At 39.6% G+C, this 23,990-nt stretch overlaps 2 protein-coding genes across 6 annotated transcripts; one reads left to right on the plus strand and one right to left on the minus strand.

Moving 5' to 3' along the window:
• The first annotated feature begins 5,687 nt into the window (after positions 1–5,687).
• LOC131316471 (transcription factor-like protein DPB) lies at positions 5,688–13,725 on the plus strand. 3 transcript variants are annotated; one of them, XM_058345851.1, is made up of 9 exons: positions 5,688–6,148; positions 7,765–7,841; positions 9,400–9,443; positions 10,509–10,571; positions 10,708–10,848; positions 11,026–11,094; positions 11,246–11,344; positions 12,155–12,225; positions 13,084–13,725. In XM_058345851.1, exons 1-9 carry the CDS (start codon positions 5,853–5,855, stop codon positions 13,319–13,321), a joined length of 1,098 nt encoding a protein of 365 aa, XP_058201834.1. In that variant the 5' UTR covers positions 5,688–5,852; the 3' UTR covers positions 13,322–13,725. The 3 variants fall into 3 exon arrangements, with proteins under 3 accessions (XP_058201834.1, XP_058201832.1, XP_058201833.1); XM_058345849.1 differs by having other exon boundaries at positions 5,689–6,148; positions 10,702–10,848; XM_058345850.1 differs by having other exon boundaries at positions 5,690–6,148; positions 7,768–7,841; positions 10,702–10,848.
• Positions 13,726–14,060: 335 nt separating this feature from the next.
• LOC131316412 (leucine-rich repeat receptor protein kinase MSP1-like) lies at positions 14,061–22,291 on the minus strand. Of its 3 annotated transcripts, XM_058345763.1 has the most exons (4): positions 21,771–22,291; positions 19,886–20,588; positions 19,277–19,363; positions 14,061–18,225 (listed from the first exon to the last, which is right to left on the minus strand). In XM_058345763.1, the coding sequence occupies exon 4, from the start codon at positions 18,129–18,131 to the stop codon at positions 14,265–14,267; it is 3,867 nt and encodes a 1,288-aa protein (XP_058201746.1). In that variant the 5' UTR covers positions 18,132–18,225; positions 19,277–19,363; positions 19,886–20,588; positions 21,771–22,291; the 3' UTR covers positions 14,061–14,264. The 3 variants fall into 3 exon arrangements, with proteins under 3 accessions (XP_058201746.1, XP_058201745.1, XP_058201747.1); XM_058345762.1 differs by lacking the exon at positions 19,886–20,588; XM_058345764.1 differs by lacking the exon at positions 19,886–20,588 and having other exon boundaries at positions 21,742–22,291.
• Between the last annotated feature and the right edge of the window lie 1,699 nt (positions 22,292–23,990).

Here is a 23,990-nt window from a genome sequence, read left to right on the forward strand (position 1 = left end):
TATCAAATACTCGAATGATTTATTGGCCGATTTTATTTATTTATTTTTTATAACTCAGATGTCCGGGTCGCATCTATTAACTGAAATTTTTTACCGAGAAAAAATGCTTATAAACGAAAGTATATGCCGTGTAGATTTGAAGTTGGTGAGATGGGTTAAACCAGAATGGATCTAGACCATAAGTTTCACTACTTTTAACTTTTGGTACTTTCCTCGGTAAAGATTCGAGGCCAGTTTGTGTTTAGAAGTGAAGTACATTCTGGTTCCATAAATTTCACTACTTTGGTACTTTTCTTGGTAAAGATTCGAGGCCAGTTGTGTTTAGAAATGAAGTACATTCTGGTCCATAAAAAGTTTTCACTACTTTGGTACTTTTCTTGGTAAATATCTAAGTTGTGTTTAGAAATGAAGTAGGATTTGGGCAGGACCCAAAAATCTTCCAATGTGAAGATCTTCTGCTAAAAGTTCCCCCCAGTTCAAAATATATAGTATCGTAAATTTTTCTCAGTGATATGGCAAACGTTTAGTAAATTAAGCTGTGAATTGTATGTAAACGAGCCGAGCCTTTGCCGAGTTCGAGTTCGAGTTCGAGTTCGAGTTCAGCTCATTTACTAAACAATCCAAAAATTTGAGGTTGAGCTCGGTTTGAGCCTTAACGACCCGAGTTTAGTCAATTACTAAATGAGCCTCTTTAATTGAGCCGAGCCTCCTTTAACGAGCTGAGCTTTCGTCGAACGAGAAGCTCGGCTCGTTTAGTAAACCAGTCAAGCCGAGTTCGCGAGCTGCTCGATTCGTTTACAATCCTACTCATACCCGAATACATGCATGAGCGGGATGGAATTAGTCCTCAACAAATAGTAACGATGCATGTAAGATGACCCGAACATCCGAAAAATTATATGTCCAAAAGAAGTGGGGAAGAAAGTTGGTTTGTTTGTTGTCAAACTTCATTCTACTCCATCTCAGATTGTTGAATGGCAGGATAAAAGGAAAATGACAAGAAGAAAAAAACATCTAGTCTGTGTTTTCACATGCAATGTGTGTCTTTGCTTTGTACCAGTACTGTTCACACGAATCACACCATACCGTTTGCCTTTGCCCTTTGGGCAGGCTCTGTCAGCCCAAGTCCCAACGAATTTTATCCGGCCCTAACGGTTAGTCCGGTTGATTGATGGATTTGTTTACTATATAATTCATCAAAATTCGATTCATGAGAAAAAGTATTTTTTTGTGAATTTTTTAGTCTCGAAGTGGATGGCTGGCCTGCCTTTAACTGGACTAAGATGAGAATTAATCGAGGTGCGCGTAAGCTTGCCCGGAGACCCTGACTGTGAACCCAAAACAAAAAAACAAATTTTATTCATGAGTGCATGCGTTCACATGCAATATATGCTATTCGATCGTATAGAGGAAATGGGTGGCTCTAAAAAGTTATTGGGTGTTCTTCAGACGTTTAATGGCAGTCCTTGATGAGGCCTAGGACCGAAACGAGCCAAGTCGAGCTACCTCAATAAATTGGAGCTCGAGCTCAAATTTGAGCTTTAGAAGGAAAATCAAATGAGAATATGCATGCTGCCATTCTTTAAAACAACCATTTATGGTGGTCATTTTCTTATAATCCCTCCGTTTCAAATTGAGAGTTCATTATTCCATTTTGGTTTGTTCCAAAATGATAGCCCTTTTCCAAAAATGGAAGGAAAAATTTGGTGATTTTTCAAAAGTGTCATTCACTGGTGAATATATATGTGTTATAAAGTAGGTAGAATATAGGGGTAATGATAGGTATTATAGGGGTAATCATTGCATGTCCCCTTAAATACTTAGATTCCTCCGTGTGGTTAGGAGAAGAGGGTCTTGGGTGGTCAGACCGGTGTACCCAAGACCCTATTAGCTCTATACTTCGTGTTATGAGTTAATAAATTTATCTTTTTACCGATCAAAAAAAAAAAATTTGGATTCTCCAAAAGAGACTATCAATTTGGAACGGAGAGCGTAACTAGGTCTGGACCAATTTAAGCACACGGCCCAGTGATCTTGGGAGTCCAGTTTCACCGTTTAATATGTTAGTCATCGTCAATTGCAAAAAGAATGTTGAGCTTACCAGTCTCAATAAATGATTAAAGAAGCAATGCCTACAACTTACTTATATGGAATCGTACGTCTCAGAAAGGGAACAAAGTCATTAAACTCTTGACATAATGATCCATGACTTATCAGTTGCCTGACTTTCAGGTTATTTGGTTCACTGACTCAGCCTCAGGTTTGTTGGGAGTCACGTATTTCACTGGGTAGAGCCAGGCCCGTCTCCGATAGAAGGCGCGCGTCTCAGGCCTTCAGTTTTTCTTTTCTAAAACTGGGTTCATTTTAGGGTGTCACTATCACACTATATGTGTAGAAAGTAAGTCATCATGACTTCGTTACCGTAGGGCTGGCTAAAGTCGTTAAACTATGGCTCAAGGCCATTTTGAGGTGTGCCAACGGATATAGGACTTTTCCTTGTTTTACTTGGTTCGTTTAGGTTCCTTTTGTCTAGCTCCGAGCAGGTAAGGGCTCCTTTGGTCATGACCAAGGAGGATTGCAAGCACCCCTTTTTTTTTTTCTGGCTAAGCCGAAGAAAACAAGGAAAAAACTTTCTTGAACAAAGTGACCCCCCGGCTCCCCTATTCCATCTCATCACCCTTTCGGAACCCTACCTTCCCTCTGCCTCCATCTACCATCTCCCTCTTTCGGTTCTACTCCACTTATGCAGCAGGCTTGTATTCGACAATTGTTGTGTAGTATAGGTGGTTTGGCTCTTCCTCCTGCTGATAAGTTGCCATATCCGAGGCGGTGCTTCCAATGACATACGGCGCGTCGGCAACCGGAGATTTTATTTTCTCTGTTCTTTTGAGTTTATGATTAGTATTTCTCCCCCAGTGAAGGTTTTTTCTTTCCCCTTGTGGAACTTCTCACTCCTTTGTGGGTGGGTATAGTCGATGATTTCTTTTGTGCTTCTTCCTATGGTTTGAGATGGGTTTTTTTGAGTGGAGGAATCTCCTACTAACAAATCTTTGATTAGTTCTATGACCAACATCGTTGTTGGTCTGCTTTCGTAGTAGGTGTCGTTGAGTTTAATTGCTAGTGCACGTGGCTGCGACTAGATTTTGATAGTTTTGGTTATCTTGTGATGGAATAATTATAACGTCTCCAGGCTGCATTTTTTCTTTTTCTTTTTTTACAAGAGTCTTTTTTGAATTTCATTTTCTGTCTTTCATTTCCTTTGAAAAGGGGTGGGGGGATCCACAAAGGCCCAACTCGTTTTCTTCTTAGATTGTGGATTGATATTAGGGTTGGGCTGGGCTGGAAGTTGTAGGCCAGTTAAATAACGGGTTGAGCTCATAAACAGTCCTTGACATCCAATCTAGTACGGCCCGCCCGATACAAAATGTTTTAACCATTCTCTCCGTAACATACTTTGTTACCGGGTTCTCTAAAAATAGTGGTATAATGTGACGGGGTAATACTTCTCTGGCGAAGATGATATAAAATAGGAGTAATACTCTCTTGCGGAGGCATACCTGCCCTTCCATTTTGTTGACCAAAAATGAAAAGTGATATACTTTATACAATTAATCGAAGATGGACATCAATAGTCAATACAAAATTCTCCATTTCCTCCATTCGTTTCACATATTTTTACCTCCCTCTAAACACACACCCTCAATAAAATTTACTAAACTGCATTCAAGTTTGGCTTGTTTATAAGGCGAGAGAATCTCAAACAAGACTCTCAATCAAGCGTATTTTGAGTACTTAAATTTTGTAAACATTTATAAGTTGAATGAGCCAAGTAGTAGCTTATTCGAACTTTGATTTGATAACTTAGTGGACGAGTTTTTAATGAGCGAATATGAACTTAGACTTGAGAAGTTTAATTCATTTATCCGCCCTGTGCCAATAGGAAATGAAAATGGTATTCTCCGATAAAGTTGATGATAAGTTATCTTCCTCTCTTTTTATTTTAGTTTTCATTTTTAATTTGAGTTGTTATTTTTCCCTCACTTCTCTCCTTAAATTGAGAGTGAAAGTACTTTACTTGTCATTTTCGTTCTTTATCCAACCAAAAAAAATACGAAATCTACTACCACCAAATATAAGAGGTTGACCTCGCAAATATGAAAACAACATTGTGCAAAATAGTACTAAGGCCCCGTTCCACTAACTAAAATAAGTATTTTTTGGAGACTTATTTTTTGAATAAAAAGTGATATCTTGCGAGTGAATGACCTATCTCAAAAAGAAAAAAATAAGTATTTAAAAAATACTAAAAACCTTAGCTATAGCCTAAAATCCACAATATTTATTGTTGTGTAATTAGGCCCTGTTCCACATTCAAAAATAAGGACTTAAAAAATAATGACCTATTTTCAAACTTAAAAATAAAGGGTTTACAAAAATAATTTTTCAATTTTTTTGCAGGGGTTGATAGATCTCAAATGAGATCTATAAAACTAGATCTATATTGCATATATATATATATATATATATATATATATATATATATATATATATATATATATATTTTTTTTTTTTTTTTTTTTTCAGTAAGCATATTATTTTTAAGCTTGAAAATTGTAAATAAGTACTTATTTTTTAAGGGGTAAATCCGGAATGGAGCCTTAGTAGGACCCACACCATTAAAATTTGGATACAATATTACACTTTAGCCATTTATATTTATTCATGAAATTTAATTTGATGGTCACTGTAACGATCTAGATGATGGAAATGGAGGCAACTGACAGTACTAATGGGTAGAAATTAGTAGAATTGAAGCACCTAAAGTATATGTCAAGTTTCTAAGTTTCAAAAAATTGACAATTAGGATAGAGGTCACCCCACGTTGGTTAAAGGAATTTGACCTATTAGCAGTAATAACTTTTACCAAAATCTAACAAAAGGTTTACATTTGTATGATACTTTATCACATTCGCTAGCTAGGAAATATTGACTTGTCACGTCATACCACTATCTTTGAGAGACCTTGACCGTACCTATTACTCCATCCGTTTCATATTGAGAGTCTATCTCGAAAAGTCGTGTCATTTTTCAAATAAAAAAATCAATTATTTCCGTCTATAATTGTTCGAATTTTTTCCCACCAAATTAAAGTATTAATCGAGATATATAATACGGTGCGAAAAATTATACACAGAAATAGTTGATTTGAAAAATGGCAAGAGAGAGAAAATGAGACTCTTGATACAGAACAGAGGGAGTATGTTTTTAATCCAATAAAATTGTAAGCGTACTTGGACCTTGTCCAACCAACCTCTCGTTGGTAGGGCTGCAAACGAACCAAGCCGGCCGCGAGCTGCTCATGGGCTCGCCTCGTTAAGGCTCGGCTGGACTCGACTTATTTAGTAATCGAGCCGAGTTCGGCTTGAGTTTTAGGTCCGTTTACTAAACGAGATAAACTCGGCTCACAAAAGCTCAGCCCGCTTATATAGGCTTGACTCGTTTACAAATAAGCTGGTTTGAGTTCAAGTTTTAAGTTTGTTTATAATAAACGAACCAAACTTAAACATTATACTAATATAAAACTCGGCCCGACTCGACTTTTTTACAACGCTAAGGAGTACTTGGTTTTCGTTTTTCTACCTTCCAGGCTTCCACCTTCCAAACACCCCTTTATAAACGCAAAGCGAGGGAAAAAACAAAAAACAAAATAGCAAACCTGCAAATCGCATCTCTGTTCATCAAATCACTCCTCCTCCCACCAAACCCTCACATACCTCCCATTCCGAACGCACGACAATTCTCCTCACCCAAACCCTTGATGAGCTTTCATCCTCGACCTTAATTACTCGAAAATGGTCAGCGGAGGGAGCAATCCCCAACACGACGGCGTTTCCAGGGGCGGCGGCGGAGGAGCCATCACGACGACTAGGTCGTGGGGCACCACGGTCTCCGGCCAGTCCGTGTCCACCAGCGGCAGCGTGGGGTCCCCGTCCAGCAGTGCCGCGATGGCCACTCCGTCCGGGGAGGCGGCCGCGGCGATGGCTGCCGCCGCCGCCGCCGCCACCCCGGACAGCGAGAAGACCGCTTTAAGGTTGAACCATCTCGACATTCAAGGGGACGAGGCCGGATCTCAAGCGGCTGCCGCGGGGTGAGTAGTTTTCTAGCTCCCGTGTTTTCCCATATCAATTTGTGTTTTTTGATGACTCGGGGTGCTATATTATTGGACCACGGGCTAATGACAATAATCACGTTGTTCCCGCTAAATGGTGGTATTTTAGTTGTTCCCGCTAAATGGTGGTATTTTAGTTGATGTGTGTGAGGAGAATGACTTGCCTAGAAATCCGGGAAAATCATGCTTTAGTTTAGCGGAAACGCCACCTCATGCATGCTTAGGCACACCTCGACTAATCGTGGTACCAATTCACTGCCCATGAGCGGGAAGCCCAATTAAAACTAGGGCAAAGCCGTAAAGACTGGCCACGAGTTGATAGCACGTGGAAGGTTTTGAACCTAACTGAGCAAACTACTGGGTCTCCAGCCTTGACCGCTGGCCAACAAACCCCTTAATAGTTTCCCAAATCTATTAATTAACCATCTTCAAATGTTTACATGTGTTTTGGCTCTTCAGGGTACTCTGGGGCAGAGTGTAATACCCATCCGAAATGTACCAAGGAATTAGAGCCCTAAGCCTCGGGTGTAGGTGGTTTAGTCCTTGCATACCAAGTAATCAGTGGTCCTAAGGGTAGAAACCTAGTGGGAGCAAGGAATGGAATTTACCATTGTCCACGCCATGAGACTTGGAACGCGAGACCTATCTCAGGCTGTAGCCACGGAGCTAACCCTGGTGGTTGAAGGTTAGAATTCGCTATGGGTTTTTAGATGTTATTGAGGGTTCTGAATGGAGAAGTGAAAATTAGGCGAATTGCTTAAATGGGCCGTATGATAAGTAAATTGTGAGAAATAAAATGTTGAATTCATATATTTAGCTTCGTGTTTTGTTCCGTCTTTAATCATTTATAGCTTGGTTGTAAGTTGTGGAACAGTGGGTTTTTGGCAATGGTAACCAGAAACATAGGCACGTTCGATTGGATGGAGTAGATAGGGGATTGCATTGAATTATATAGCCTATGAAGTATGAACCTCATTTTAGTGGTTGAAGAGATCAATGGGTAGAGCGATATATGACGGACAATCAATCTCACAGCATTCGATGTACATTATTTTATGGATGTCCTATCGGTAGTCCCATTACCATCAGTTCGGTGGTCCGATATACGTAATTTTATGGATGTCCTGTTGGTAGTCCCATTACTATTAGTTTGGTTGGATTACTCATCCTATGAGATTGCACTCATTAGTTTATGGGGCTTATGAATATTGTTTTCTTTTGCTTAAACTTCTTGTGCTGGTGGAGTCAATGTACTAAACTTTGTTCTCGTAATGGTGAGTAATAGTTGAAATATGTTCATGCGCCAGTCTCTTTGTGATTGAATATGGTATTGCATAGTGATTCCTGTTTGTTATCCTAAAAAGACACAAAAGAGCTTTTTTGATAACCTCCTTTTTACTGTAATTGGTCTAAATGTTAAGGTTTTTGAAGTATCGTGCAAAATGTTGCAGTCCAATGTACTTTTTTTTATACTCGGGTAGTCACGTGTTGATACATGTTTCCGTTTTGATTTTCGTTCCTCGTTTCTCCCATTAAAGTTAAATTGCCTAATAACTTTGTTAGTGTTGTAACTGATTGAGGTTTCTGAACATTAGCAGGAAGAAAAAAAGAGGTCAACGAGCAGTTGGAGCGGATAAAAGTGGCAGAGGGCTCCGACAGTTTAGCATGAAAGGTCCGTACGTTCATATTTTGGCCATTTGTTGTTTCTTCAATTTGCAAGAATTTTATGGAGATTTTGACAAATCTCCATACTAGAAAAAATTGTATGGAAATTTTGATAAATCTTCATTGAATGATGATGAAGTGGAAATGGTGTGAATTGTGATAATAGAATTAGAGGTGCACGTAATGAAGACGTAACAAGATGACCAACAAGCTAATTATGTTACTTCTAATATTGGTTGATGAAAATTCGCAAGAGAGAGTTGACTGCAGTGAGTGACTTATTAAAGATTACTTTGTTGAGTTTCCTTTTACCTTCTGAAGAAGAATACTTGAAAATTTGAGATCCCCAAATGAAGCAAGATGGCATTTTGCCCAGCCATTTTGGCAGGAACAGTGAAGCAATCTCACTGGCTAGCTGTGTCTAGACTCCAAGCCAAATTAAACTAAGCATTGTGTCGGAATCAATTGTGGTTGGCTACATGAATTTATGTTTTGCCATTTTACTTTGTCGAGGGCCGTATAATCCATCAAATTTACTAGACTCATGCATATTATTATAATTGCATCTCATGTTTATTTTGACCTTGGCAACTCAATTAACAATAACCTTATCATGTTTCTTAACTGTCGCACTTACTGGTCTTTGTTGTATGTGACCAAGCCATCTTAGCTTGTTTTCTTTGAACTCGTCTTCGATTGGTGGTACTCCTACCAATGCACAAATGTTTTCTAATCCTGTTCTTCCAGCACCATTTTAGCTGCACTTATTTTGTTCGTACCTTTCTTAGTTTTTCAACATATTTTTCTGAATGGTAATGTTTGCCTTAAGCCGTACTATAAAATTTTCCTTTAGTTTCTTATGTATCCGTTGACCACATAATACCAGAGAACTACCCCTCCACTTATGCTAACCTACTTTGATTCTATGGGTTACATCATCTGCAATCTCCCTATCCTGGTGAATAATCAAAAACCCATAATACCCCAGAAGTACCCCACCACTTATGCTAACCTACTTTGATTCTATGGGTTATATCTGCAATCTCCCTATCCTTGTGAATAATCAAACCTAGAGAACGAAATTTTCACTTTCTTGTTTTGCATGATTTAAGTTCCATATATTCTTTCTATTTCTACTTATTTTATTGGCTTTGATTCCATGTGTCATGCTTGGAGCTTTATATTTTACCCAGCTGCTCCGAAGGCCGAGTACAGGAGGAGGGTTTTGTTAGGTAGCTGACAACATAAAATAAATTAAAAAAATCACGTCAGTTCCTCATGATAGGAATCCAAATATATAGAAGTATGACAACAATTTTTTTTTTATCGGCAAGGTCTGTTATCCCTGGCCTGTAGTAGTTGTGTGTGTCTACATGGGTTTTGTTGTTGTTGTGTGTGTCTGGTATCCCTGGCCTGTAGTAGTTAAGTCTGTCAACAATCTTTGTTATCTTTCTTCTTCTCTGATTTGCGATTACATGGGTACTATTATTGGTGTTCTTCTTTTCTGACTGGCAATGTATGATAGCTTAGTGCTGATGAAATCCTCTCATCTCTTGTTATGCTAGTTTGTGAGAAAGTTGAAAGCAAGGGAAGAACGACTTACAATGAGGTCAGGTGCTTTCTTTACTTGTTAGGAAATGAAGAAAGAGGTCACATGCTTTCTTTTAGTTCATTGATTCATTTATCGTTGTTGTTTCTGTCTAATCCGTTATAAGCAAGTTTTATCATTGGGGTTTCTCACTGTTGATTCATTTACCAAATATCCTTACCAGGAGTCTTTTGTTGTTATTTATATTACTTTAATTATCTCTGAAATCGAATGATACTCTATATGAGTGTCGCCCGGATCTCGTTACAAACCCAACTAATCTGGAGTACATTAATTCGAAAGTGATAAAAATACTTGAGGTGGAGTATGTGCTGTGTATATTTGCCATGTTTAACCTTTTTATGATACTGCAGGATGATATGTTTTAAAGTGCTCATAGATTGTGTAAATGGTGCCATGTCACTGCCCAGTTCTTACTACTGTTGATTTTGTACCTTGAACTACAAGATTTACGTAGTAATTACATATGTATCAAGGAAAGACGAATTAGTATGTTCTTCAAGGTGTATTGTTGCGTTGCTGCTTGCTCCTTTTTGTCTTATGTGGCTTGTTTGGACTTAGCATAATAGAAAGAGTGGGGAACCTTTCAAGGCCTAGAGTAGCTGGTATTATATGTTTCCTTTGTTTCTCATAACTCCCATGATTATGCTTTCTCAAGCATCCATATTGAAATCGCAACACCATTCTAGTTCTTGAGGAATGATCCCTGATGGCTTATCGTCTTTTAGTGATACATATGTTTTGCAGTTTGAATCTCATTCTACTGGAATGCATTGTAATCACAGTAAGGGACAGTTACCAGCTTGGAGCTCCCCTTTCTATTTTAATTATTGGAACTCTTGATTAAGTTTCTTGGTGGAACTGTGTCACTCATAATTGAACTGTTTGTGCCTTATTTGCAGAATTTGTGTTTGAATTTGGTTCCTCTGAAATGAAGATATGCTCTACTGCATGTGCAGATGCTTTATTTCTTGTTCTGCACTGGCCACCAGTTGGCATCATGTGTCCTTCACAATTCTCCATATCACAATATTTCTAAATTCTAATAGATTTTGTATGTTCCAGGTTGCAGATGAACTTGTAGCTGAATTTGCAGAACCTAGCAATAGCCTGACATCTCCAGACAAGGTTTGTCACTTTTCAGGAAGGCTGATAAAAATGTTGTTGATCTCTATATTTCGTTTTAGTGCTTGACTTGGTTGAGTAAAACTTGATATAGTTGGATCTTCTGATTTATGTTTAGTATCTTACGTGACAGCAACAGTATGATGAGAAAAACATACGGCGAAGGGTATATGATGCGTTGAATGTCCTCATGGCAATGGACATAATATCCAAGGATAAAAAGGAAATACAGTGGAGGGGTCTACCTCAAACTAGCTTGAGTGATATCGAAGAGCTTAAGGTTTTGATATTATCTTACGTTCCCATTACTTTTTGCTCTATTTACGTCTTTGTGCGCATGTGTGGTGGAAGTTTGGGGGAGCAGGGTTTCCTTCTATATGCTTTTGCTCAGGGAAGGCAATACATATCAATATGCATGAATCTAATGATGTTTAACTCCATGAATGTAAATACCCAGGCGGAGCGTCTTGGACTAGGAAATAGGATTGGGAAAAAAGCAGCTTATTTGCAAGAACTGGAGGAGCAAGTAAGAAGCATATCCTCTTCCACCATCTTGATCAGTTTTTCTTTTAAATCAATCTGGAACTTCTATCTGCAATTGGTATGTAGAAGGGGTATATTTTATCCTGGTGGAATTTTTGTCAGTTTCTGTTCCCTAACTTCTGGACTCTGTCAAGTTCGTAGGCCTTCAAAACCTTATACATCGGAACGAGCAACTATACAGTTCCGGAAATTCTCCAAGCGGTGGTGTAGCTTTGCCTTTTATACTGGTGCAGGTAAGCTTTTATCCATGCTAGAGATATAAAGAAAGGACCTTTGAAGTTCCTGTTTGGTCTCTCTCTCCGGCCACACAAACTGTTCCATTCATGAAACTGCTCCTACTCAGGGTTTTCACGGGATTTGGTTCATGGCCAGCTGGACACACTCAGGGTCAGGGATGCCCCCTTTTAAAGGCGACTTAGGGAACCCAAAAGTTTATTGCGATGGTTCAGTGGCTTATAATTAGTTGTTGTTTGCTTCCGCTTTTAATCTATGACTTGTCCGGTATGCAGAAATGAGGACCCACAAAGCGGACTAGAAAAGACTTCTAAAAATAAGGCAGACTAGGAAAGGAGCTATGTAAGGGCTAGGGGTCCAAACGTTGGGTGACTTCGGTCATCCACTATTGATCTACAAGTCTGTATAGATGTAGGAGTGAAATTGAGTTCTTTGTAATGTATTTCCACACTAGTATAGTATGTTAGATGGACGCTGGTAAGGTTGCAAGTTTCTTTCACCAATTTAGTTTTCGTACTTGCTATAGTGGACCTTGTCTGACTTCTATGTTCATTTGTGTGTTTCCACCTTAGCTTTTCTGGTGCCTTGGATAGGCCCTTTCTAATCTATTGTGAGTGGAAACGTCCTTTTTCCTTTGTTGTGGGATATGAAAACGCGAACACCCTAACCAATATCTGAACGCTACCACAGTTTTTGAAGATCACATACATACAATTTTCAGATGCTATGAAATAGCTTATGTAGTTGTTCTGGTGCTTGTCCATTACAATTAGTGATTTCTCATTCTTTCTGGCTTTTGGAAACTGTAGACTCGACCCCATGCAACTGTTGAGGTGGAAATATCAGAAGATATGCAGCTGGTGCATTTTGACTTCAATAGGTAAGGGAATCATTGGAGCATCTGAGAGTCTTGATATACACACTCGCATTTGTTAAGGGGCCTGGCAGGCCTGCTATGCATCACAGGAACATTTCGTAAAATCTATGCACTCCCTTTGTGTCTCGTTATATGGCATGGTGGATATTGGTGTCTTTTAGATATTGGCCCTACACATAAACATGGCATTTGATTAATAATTACACATGGGAGGTGAAATAAAATGGTGAAAGACATTCGTGGAAATATACCATGCTCCCTTTTAGTATATGTATCCTATCCTTCCTATTTTTTGTACATGCCCTTGGACAAGTTATGTGTGTGACACGCCCTTGACGGGGTTTTGTAAACTAGAAGTTTGATATGTTCCATATGCAGAAATGTAAAAGACCCAATTCATTGGTTGGTTTCTATCTGTGTCAACATTATTCTCTTAAGTATCATGCTCAAATCGTCCTAAAAATGTGTAGTTAACTTTTGGGCATGGCTTCTTTACAGTTGGGTTTGGTTTCCCAACTGCAGAGTGCAGTTTTTATATTTGTTAGCCCGCCATCTGGAAGGGCCTTCTAAGAAGATGATCGTAAAAAGACGTCAGACTGAACAGATATGGGTAGCCTCAGGATTGAAATACATATGTCTTGAGAAAGATGGAGGATCACATAGAGGCCGTTTTTCCGAGAGTGTCTATCGATATCTGATCATCTGATTTTTTTGCACGACTGATCTTCTCAGTTAGCTTTTGAAGTTGTGGGTTCCATGGGTGGGATGAGGATCGATATCAAAACTGCATCCGCAGTGAAGCCATGTTCTAATTTTTCTCATTCTTCTGGCTGATAATTTACGTGATTTTTTGAATTGCAGCACCCCTTTTGAGCTGCATGATGACAATTATGTTCTCAAGGCAATGAAATTTTGCGAAAGACCGCAGGGCGATGTGGCTGCACCAAATTCATCTGCCGATGGAGGTGAAGGGTCCAGTATGTCCAACATGTTCCAACCTCACATATCTCACCCGTCCCGATCAAACAATCCGGATAGGCCTCTCAACTCACCTCCTCTTCCCGGAATACTAAAGGCACGCGTTAAGCATGAACACTAGTGTGTAAGTTTCGAGGTTTCTTTTCTAACTAGGAGCAATAATCTCATTAGTAGTTGTATATTGTGTATAATATATTTCCGGAAGGGGAGGGGGGGGGGGGGGGTGGGGTGCTCCTTTTGATGGTTAATTATCTTAGGTTTTGTTGCAATTGATGGAATAGAAAGTAATGTGCAGATCTTTCTGCTTTGAAACTTCAAAGATGGTCCCATTCCGGTTCCGTCAATTCTGTTAACATTTTCGTGATAGGTTTATGTAATCGGTTTATTTTTTCGCCTGTCTTTATCCCATGATGTAGGGGCAATGGAATCATATTTGTATTGGACAAACACAGAACTGTCAAATTGCATAAGAAGAGAAAATTTATCCACCAATTGGGCTGGCAGGCCTGTATTTGAACTGCTTGATGTCTTTTATCTCTTTCTGTTAGAGAAGCTGTGAAGAGGAAATATGTTACGGTGAATATCACGTAAAGATTAATTTTCATTAGTTCATGGTGTTATGATTTGCCAATAAATGGCCACTAATTGGGCTGTTTTCTTTTACTTGGCATCAGAATGGAATGAAGCCCAGAATAAAAACACAACTGTTTGGAATAATAATATTTAGGTCTGACCAAAATCTCTAAATATTTTCGTACATTAAATTGACAAGCAGAAGAAAAACCTAACAGAAATTGACCTAAACGATTTCATTGTCTTTGAATAGAGAATAAAAATGACTTATATTTGTAAACCAATGCTGAAGCAAGCACTTTGTATTGATAGAAATTATTACTAGTTCAACACTTAGGATACAATTTCTTGCTTCTGGTCTAAATTGCTCATCCACTACAAGTTTCTTCTCAACTTGCATTACATACATAGAACTACTACAACTTTAAACAGACCACCATTTTTCCAACCCTAATCAGGCCTACAGACTCCTGAATATTTGAATTCCCATTTTAGGCACCTGTTTTCTTCTTCACGTCCATCAACATCCTCACCACCTCAACCATCGTCGGCCGCCTCCATGGCTCGTCGCATGTGCACGCCCTAGCTATCCCAAGAACCCCTACCATCTGATCCTTGCATGAGTCCAAACACGCGTCCAACACCTCGTCTTCCCTCCCATGCGCCACCATCCACCTCACCCACCCCACCAGATTGCCTCCCTCCACGTCTGCCTGTCCGGTAGGAGCCCTCCCCGTCACCACCTCCATCATCACCACCCCAAAGCTGTACACATCGCCCTTCGTCGTCGCCACCATTGTCTGACCATACTCCGGCGGTATATACCCAAAACTCCCCGCCAACACCGTACTCACGTGACTCTCACACGCGCTAATTATACGCGCCAACCCGAAATCTGAAACTCTAGGCTCAAACTCGCTGTCCAACAGTATGTTGCTTGACTTGATGTCCCTATGTATAATGTGGGGTACAAACCCATGGTGCAAAAAGGCCAGCCCACGGGCTGACCCGAGACAGATCTTGAACCGGGTCGGCCAGTCCAGAGACTCGACTGCATCGGCCCGGTTCCTCAACCAAACATCTAGGCTTCCATTTTCCATGTACTCGTATATCAAGAACCTTTCATCGGCAAACATACAGTACCCAAGAAGTGGGACCAAGTATTCGTGCTTCACTTTTCCGATGGTCTCGAGCTCAGCCAAGAACTCACGGTCAGCGTGCAAGTGGCTGCCATTGAGCCTTTTCACAGCGATGATACGCCCTTCTGGCAGGGATGCTTTGTAAACAGTGCCATATCCGCCATCGCCGATGATATAAGTCTTGCTGAAATTTTCAGTGGCAGACAGAATGTCATCAGGGTTTATTCGCAGTAGAGAGTGTTCAAAAGTGGCAATGTTGATACTCAACGGCTCTTTGGTTCTTTTACTGACAAGTTCATCAATGGATTCTGGGTCAACTGTTGTGACAAGTTTTTTACCCTTTCCCAGTTTGAGAATCCCAGATTCTTGTCTCAGCATTTTCCATCTGACAAGACAAAGGAGAAGCGCTAGCAAAATGAATGTGGCACTGAGAGTTATGCCCCAAACAGAAGCACGGGTCAGAACCTGTGACGGCGGGTATTTTCCGATGGAAGGCAAAATGGGTTGGTCTAGAATGCAAGGTTTTGGGTCGGTGCAAGTTTGTGGGATGTTTCCGGTGAGTTTGTTGCCGGCAAAGTTGACAAAAGAAAGGCCTTCTATGTCACAGATGTTACAAGGGACAGAGCCTTGGAAGTTATTTTTGGAGAAGTCTAGGTATGTCAAGGCAGCAAGATTGGAGAGAGAAGAAGGCACATTTCCAGTGATTGAGTTGTTGTGAATGTCAAGTACGGAAAGGGTGGTTAGGTTAGAGAGAGAGTCAGTTAGAGTGCCAGAAAAGAGATTGTTGCTTGCGTTCAGGACTAGAAGAGAGGTGGTGGAACCAAAGTTGAGAGAGATTGGCCCTGAGAATGAATTCAAACTGACATCTAGGTAGGTTAGAGTTTTGATACAGAAAACAGAAGAAGCCAGTAAACCGGTCAGCCGGTTATTCGAGAGGTCGAGTTTGGCTAAGCTAGGCACCATTGAACCAAGATTATAAGGAACTGAGCCAGATAACTGGTTATGAGAAAGTATAAGTCCTTGAAGGTTTTGCATTGAGAACGGTAGGGGAAAAGGTGGCCCTGTCAAGGAATTGAAAGACAGATCAAGCAGTGTTAAGTTAGCCAGACCTGAAATCTCAGCAGGGATACTTCCACTGAGTTTGTTTCCCTGCAGTAGTAATTCTGTTACCACAATGCACTGCTTAATTGATGCAGGAATAGTCCCCACAAACTCGTTATGCGACAAGTCGAGCATGCCATAATGCTGGGTGAATTCAGAATCTGGTAATGCTATCTTTTGAAAACCGGAGCAGATTTCTTCAGGTATTGGACCAGAGAATTTGTTGTTGGATAGAACAAGGTTGTCAATCAGTTTCAGCCGCGAGATGGGTTTTGGAATTGGACCACTCAGTTTGTTTGAACCAAGGTCCAAGGACACCAATCTCGTACACTCAAATAGCTGCAATGGGATTCCCCCAATCAACTTGTTGCCATGTAGGGACAGATTGGTCAGATTTTTTAGTTCACCGATAGAAGTTGGAATTTTCCCTTCAAAGAGATTATTATCCAGTTGCAACCTCTGAAGTGAGGAGGCTTTAGCAACAGCCCATGGAATCGGACCTTCAAGAAAATTGTTACTGAGTGAAATCTCCAGAAGTGTTTTGGACTCCCATAGTTGGGCTGGAATTTTCCCGGATAGTCTGTTTTTCGACACTTCCAAAGTAACCAACTGAAGCTCACCCAAATAAGGAGGTATTTCACCAGACAGATTGTTTCCAGACAACACCAAATCCGTGAGGCTGAAACATTTCCTGAAAGTATTTCCTATACTACCGGTAAAGTTGTTGTCTGAAAGCAGCAAAATGGCAAGTGACTCAGCATTGCATATTCCTGAAGACAGCTCACCAGAAAGCAAGTTTCCGTTTATATCAAGTAGGGTCAAGGATGGAAGATTGAGAGGTGGTAGAGATCCCCTAAACAAGTTCTTCGCCAACATTATAGACTCAACTTGCTTCCATTTGGAAATCCATTCCGGCACTGGCCCTGAAAGGCGGTTGGAATCAAGTATGACTGAGTCTATCGATTCAAGGCCCGAAAGCCCATCTGCTAATGGACCGTATAATGAATTGAAGGACAAATTCAGAATCTTGAGCCTCTTGCAGGTTCCTAGTTGACCTGGAATCCTTCCGCTCAGTCCTGCATTGGCAGCAAGAAAATAAACCAGATTCAACAGTTTTCCAAAGGTTGACGGAATTTCTCCCTCAAAATCGTTCTGTGCTATATTCAGGTAAGTCAACTGATACAGCTTAGAGATTTCTTCTGGAACATTTCCTGTGAATCTGCAACCCTGGAGATTAAGAACCTCTAGATTTCCCAGATTGCCGATTGTTGTGGGTATTGCTCCATTTAAGAAGTTGTTTTCCACATTCAATGAATCTAGGCTACTTAAGTTCCCCACTTCCATTGGTATATTTCCAGTCAACGAGTTCCATGAAAGATCAAGACGCCTAAGTGTCGCCAACTTTCCGATTTCTGGAAATAGAGGCCCTGTGAATCCATTTTGACTTGCATCAAAGTATAATAGCTTTGAAAGATTTCCTATGCTTGAAGGTAGGTAGCCAGAGAAGAAATTTTCACTGAGGTCGATGGAAATCAACTTTTGGAGATTTCCAAGCTCAGGTGGAAGATCCCCAGAAAATGAGTTTGCATGGAGTGAGAGTTCAGTGAGGTTTCTTAGCTGGCCAATAGCTGATGGTAAACTGCCAGAGAAGCTATTATCATCAAGCACAAGTTGTGTTAAACTTTTCAGGTTAGAAATGGTTGGTGGCAGAACTCCAAACAGTCTGTTGTCACTTAGGTCAAGGGTCTCTAAATCCTCCAGACCCCAAAGATTTTCCGGAATACGTCCTGTGAGGGCACAATGGCTGAGATTAAGATGCTTCAGATATCTGAATTCTCCAAGATGGTTTGGAAAAGGAAGATCCATGGGTAAAAGTGTGCAAGATAAGTTTATTTGGCGGACTGTGTGACCCTCACATTGTATGCCGGTCCAGTTGCAGGGGGGAATCTTTGAATCAAACCAACTTGGAATGACATCTCTTCTTTGGACAAGAGTGTCTCTTAGAGCAACTAACGAACTTATGTCACCAACATAAACTGCATTTGAGAAGGATGAATGCAGGAAGCACCAGAGGATGATGAAGTGGATATGAATGGCCTTCCATCTTGGAGTTGGCATTTTCCCCTCTGTACCAAATCCTGGTTTTCTTCTATATGGTTACTGCACTTCTTTGTCCAAGAGAGTTTCACCTGAGACACTTCAGGAAAAGATGCTGCAAGGGAAACATTAAATTCGTCAAATTTGAATGGGTCAAATCCTGCTTCTCTCTCAACAATTACAAATCTATGAAGCTAAGAGGCAAATTCAGATGCATACCCATTTGTCAAGTAAGGTTTTGCAGTAAAAACAAAAATGCAAGAACGAAAAGATGTTCTACCGTCAAACTTGAGAAGGTTGAGATTCTTGAGAAACAATCCAGAATGAAAAGAAAAGATGTTCTGTCCTTGCATGTTTTCAACAAGACAAATGGGCTGCTCAGATACTAATTTTACATTGTATAGAGCAAAACATGCCGGAGATGTTTGTAAGCGAAAACCATGGGGCTAGTTGGGGCATGGTTATCATACTATTATGTATCAAAACCACTTGGATATTCCCACATAAAGAATTCCAGGGCAGGTCAGCATCATACAAATAGTAAGACATAATCCAGCAATTATCCGCCTGATTTACTTTTAACTTTTATTTGCCAATTGAAAATTTGCATCAGATTAAATATTCTTCTAATTGATCAGTCAAACGAATGATGAAGAGCACAACTTCGTTCAACCAACTTAGCATCAGCCAAAACAAAAAGGATGATGAAGAATGTCATTAACGATCACCATTACAAATCTCATGGTAATTGCGAGCAGATGAAATCGATTCAACGATAACAGATTGCCCTTTCATCCATTTTAGTCTATAATGTACATCATTCTAACTCCCTTGAGAAAGCATCGACATTTTCAATGATATGTTTGAATAAACAAATTGACAATCAAAGAATGAAACTGACTATTTTAATAACAATCTTGCTCATACTGTTTCTTCCTTCAATTGGATATTTCCCATTCGTAGTCGTGTGCAGGTCCACTAAGAATGTATTACAAGGTGCGGACATATGAACCCCACTTTGTATCAGGACATATGAAAGATAACACCAAACATGAAATTTTCCACAAATACGAATTAATGACATCTCAGTAGTTTGCCTGTAAAAAAAAAAGACATCTCAGCAGTTCCAAATCGAACTAAAAGCTGTATCTATGGTTCTACATTACCTCCATGCTAGGTTTACTAGCTCCTGTTTCAGCATCACTTCAGTCTCAAGCTCAATTACAGACAATACTCCTAATGAAAGCAATTCCCTGTAGAACACCAAGAAAAATAATTACTTTGAGTGAATATATAACAATGCCCAAAATGCAATTTCTACAGAGTAACCGTACAAATGCTAATGCAGAGACTCTCAGGTTAAAGAATTGAAGGATTAATTAAATAGCAAAACAAGCATGCTCATGTTGGTGCTAAGTTCAAGCTTTAGCATAAGTGCAAGTCGTTTGTCTGGTGTTTCTGCATCCATAACAGACCAACCACCACCGCCCTTTTCCTCCATCCCCTCTGACCCAACAAAAAACGAAAATAGGAGAAAAATGAAAACCGACTGATAACAGAAATAGGAAGAAAAAAAATTGTTCCTTAAAAAATAGTCTGGAGTCTTTGTACATGGGACGTAACTAGCCCAGGGACTAAGAACGACTTATGACCTCCGAATTCTGATGCATCAACACCAAATTTTTTTCTTCAAAGAAATCTGGGTTTGAAGTTCTTTAGGAATGAAAAAGATCGTTGCTAAAGGAGAAAGAAAGAGACCAAAGAGAGGGAGAGACCTCGTCACTTGTGAAGGCAGTTGAAACTAGGATGACAATTAAGATGGCAATTGCAATTACTGGCGTAATTAAAGAAGTATGCGGTGATCCATCTGTGAAGTGTTTAGCCCCAGAGAAGCAATTACTAGAGAAAGCCTTAAGTTCTAATGGGACAAAACATCACCCATTAATAAATCCTTGAAAACTCCAGCGTGGTTGTTATTTTCAGAATTAGTTACGCAAAATAACTTCTCATGAACTACTATATAGAAATAAGGGTACTCATCATTTCCATATCTTTCTCATCTTTTAGAAAGTGATTTTTTTTTCTCAAAATGGTTTTTCCTTATAAAAAGTTTCAAGAAGAATCGACATCCAAAATTAGTTATGACAAGTCTTCCACCAACTGATTCTGAAAACTTCAACCAAACAGTGCTTTTTATTATTTATGTGAAGTGCAAACTCATCAGTGTCATGCCCACACAACATAAAAGGAACCAATGAGCTACTATAAAAGAAAAGAAAGAAACAAGCCTGGGGATTGGAATGTTGTGAGTGGTAGAGGGAAGTGGAGAACAAAGAACCCGGAAAAGCTGGGGTAACTTTATACAGAGAGGCATTGGGCTCGAGAAAGATTGACAGAGCACCGCAAAACCCAGAAAGGAACAAAACCCATAAGCATTATCGTAAGCATTAAGCAAGGCCCCCACTAGTTCTCTGTTTTCTGGGCACACAATACAAAAGATACTCCATATTTTAGTGTACATTCTGCGATTCATATATGGAGATACGGTCACATGTTGATTATTTTATAAATCAAGTATGGGGCCAATTACATGCATCTTGACTATTTTTAAACCAATTTCACCGTCCACTAAAAGAATCTCAATTAAAGCATGAGCAGAAACCCTACATAGACTAATCCCAAAAGAATTGATAGCATTTTGGTTCCAAAACTAGTCTTAACTTTTTGAGGGACTAAAGTGAAGTTTAAAGATGAGGTTTTTTTTTTTCGGTGTTTAAAAGGGTACCAAAGTAGGAGAACCCGTAAAATTATGTAAATTTCTAAGGCCTAAAGCGACCGTACCTTTAGCTTTCGCACATGACCGACTTTGTTGGTTCCTCAAAAGAAAGCAAACTCTTAAATCTCAAGCTTTTGTCAAAGAGGAAGCTAGACTCAAAGAGGAAGCTAGATACGAGTCGACAAATTCTAGGAACCCCAACCCATGGATGAATCAATTTAATATTCACTTCCCGGGTTCTATTATGCTCTTCCACTACACAAATGAATTTAAAAACCCTAGAGCATAACTAATTTTGCTTGCGTAAAATCACAGTTCAACACTGTACCACAAAAAAAATCATTTCCACCAACACGTAGCCAAATTACGATTTCCTTATGAAAATTGTGTAAATTTTGGGACATGATTTAGCTCAAGTCAAATTTCCTGTCTTTTTCTTGGTGAGTCCCACAAAAATACATTCTTATTTCTGACCTCTTTGTCAACCTGTTCTTCACCATTAAAAAATAGGACCTTTATGCCAAAATAAAGAGAAGCATTTCCGACACATTTGAGAAAGCATTGGAGATTCCTCTCTCTCTCTCTCTCTCTGTGTCTGAAGACGCATAACCAGGTTTACCGCATTCGTGGGTAGAATAAAGCTAAATAAACAAATTCACACACACCCGCGTAGGAATCAGAAGTAGCCGCCATTACAACGAAAAACTAAGAGGAGAGATTCAGCAAATTAATCAAACATTTCAACGATGGAAAGCTCACGAGATTCAGAAAACAAAAGGGGGAACAAATCCATAAAATTGAAAACCTGAATAAAATAGCTCCCAAAAACTAAAAAAAAAAAAAACGAAAAATAACCTGTACGTACAAATCGCTGCAATACTCACCCTTCTGTGAAACGTAGTGGTTCCGATTCAGCTCAAAAACATGTCTCCCTCTCTGTCTCTGTAGAAAAGATGAGGCAGAAACAGGAGCTAGCTAGCTAGATAGCAACAAATGAGGTCTAGCTAGATAGCAACGAATGGGGTTGAAGTTGAAGCTCTCTCGAGTTAGCTTTTGAAAGCTTAATAGAAAGCGGAGAGATTCCTATCCTCTTTAGTCAAAGCTACTGCTCATGATCATGACGAAGATGCGTCGAAACACAGGCCTGATCTCTCCCTCTCTCTCTCTCTCTCTCTCTAAAAACAGCTGCAAGAGGGCAATGACAAATGACTCTGGTTTTCTGTTGTTCTCTCTCTCTCTATAACTGCCTTTGGTGGGGCAGGTGGTGGTGGGGATAGGGGGAATCTGGATATTGTGAGTACTACTCGATCAAAATGGGTTCGTCGTTTAGCAGACTACTGGCGCGGAAGGCGTGACGCGCTCTCTCTCTCTCTCCTCTTTTTTCTCTCTCTAGTCACACATGCTTCCAAAACTAGACGGTTACTAACATTTCAGACTCCTGGGTTGGGGTTTGTCCAGAAGTGATGAATTTAGTGAACTCGCCAGCGAGTAGGAATACTGCGTACTCGCTCTGAGGACGAGGGCTTTGTCTACCAAGAAGATGCCCAGTTGAATGGGTATCGGACAAAAAAAGAAAAACAGAAACTGTGGAGGAAACAAAACTGGACGGTTCAGATTCACTTGAACAGAAATCTGGATCGTCCGATTTTGCTTCTTCGACATTTTTGTGTTTTCGATATCCTATCTTTTCTGTATCGAGAGAGGCAAAGCAGCAATTAATTATGCAAGCTTTGTTTGGAGAGAGAGAGGGGGAGCTGGGACCCTACTTAGAGTTGTGAGATAAATCGAGAAAATTTATTGAGAATCGTACGAAGGGATTTTAATAAAAATCCAAAACAAACAAGTTCAATGGGGCTTTGTGCGCTTTTTGTCCTGGTCTGAGGTGTCCGGGTTAACTTATATACATCTTTATTAAATTTCTCCCCAATTCAGTCACGAGTAGGTCCTTCACGTCGGTACTGGGAAATTTACAAAAAAATATTTTCTTACAGTCTGATCCCAAGAATCAAACCATGACTAATTGTAACACATACTGAACTCACCCTTGGGGTTCTTTCGCGAGGGTTCATTCCAAGCTTGATTCAATCCATTTAGAATGCAAGAGGGATGGTAGTTAAGTTAGAAGACACCATATACCCAAATGCATGCACAAGACCAATGATGAAGTCTCACTAATAATATTAACAACTAACTCTTTTTGCATGTACTAAAAAAAACAATTATTTGTTTGAAATACAATTAATCGATCTCGAGACTCGTATGAATGAAATGAAATAGCCTCTTTAAAATCATAGCCCTTAATTACAATATTTTGCAAGTACATGTAGCCTTCTTTATATGATTTTCTTAAAAATCATACCCTTCTTCAAAGTACATGTACTCAATATTGGGTTCTTTTTGGTAATCAAAAAATAATAATATTGGGTTCTTTTTTTTAATTATTTTATTCATTAGCAACCACTAAAGAAACACTTTAACGTGTTTAATGGAGTATTTTTGTTTTCATTTTCTGCCTACCACTCATAATTTGGATCTCACATTTTACACTTTTTTTTCCCGTATAATTGATCTTTAACACATATTTCTTAAAATGTCAAAATGGAGGCGATCGATGTGCTTGAAATGACTGAAGTATATTACTGTTAATAAAATATACTAGAACAAATTTGTGTGTGAAGATGACCCTAATTGATTTTCAAATAGTCTCACTTATTGCAAATGATCACCATAACACCGACGCCTATGAAATGAACAAGACATGCATCACAATAGTCTCGAGCACCCTTCTTTTAAAGAGAGTGAATATTAAGCATCCCTGTGATTGGTAGAAATTATGTAGGATTTACGGAATTAATACACATTGTGGTAATAATGAGTTCGTTTGTGGTGGGACTTAAACAATTTCCACCAATCATAAGAAAAGTAACGTTCATTGTGTAGGGCCGGCTTTGAGCTAAGCGGGACGAGGCCGCCGACTGAAGCCCCCGAACTTTAGCTCAAAATTAGGGCCCAGATAAAAATAACAAGGTGTGTATATATATATATATTCAATATAGCGCTTATACACCAAATAACCTAGCTAGCCCAATGAAAAAACTCAATTT

This window comes from Rhododendron vialii, chromosome 2a (genome assembly GCF_030253575.1).
Source record: "Rhododendron vialii isolate Sample 1 chromosome 2a, ASM3025357v1".
In the NCBI taxonomy this organism is placed as follows: domain Eukaryota; kingdom Viridiplantae; phylum Streptophyta; class Magnoliopsida; order Ericales; family Ericaceae; genus Rhododendron; species Rhododendron vialii.

What these genes read in the sequence shown, in the direction of transcription:
- LOC131316471 (XM_058345849.1), top strand. Translation starts at nt 5,853, where the DNA reads ATGGTCAGCGGAGGGAGCAATCCCCAACACGACGGCGTTTCCAGGGGC. An exon ending in TCTCAAGCGGCTGCCGCGGG is followed by an intron (nt 6,149 to 7,764) that starts GTGAGTAGTTTT and finishes TCTGAACATTAG; the next exon opens with CAGGAAGAAAAAAAGAGGTC. An exon ending in GTGCATTTTGACTTCAATAG is followed by an intron (nt 12,226 to 13,083) that starts GTAAGGGAATCA and finishes TTTGAATTGCAG; the next exon opens with CACCCCTTTTGAGCTGCATG.
- LOC131316412 (XM_058345762.1), bottom strand. Translation starts at nt 18,131, where the DNA reads ATGCCAACTCCAAGATGGAAGGCCATTCATATCCACTTCATCATCCTC.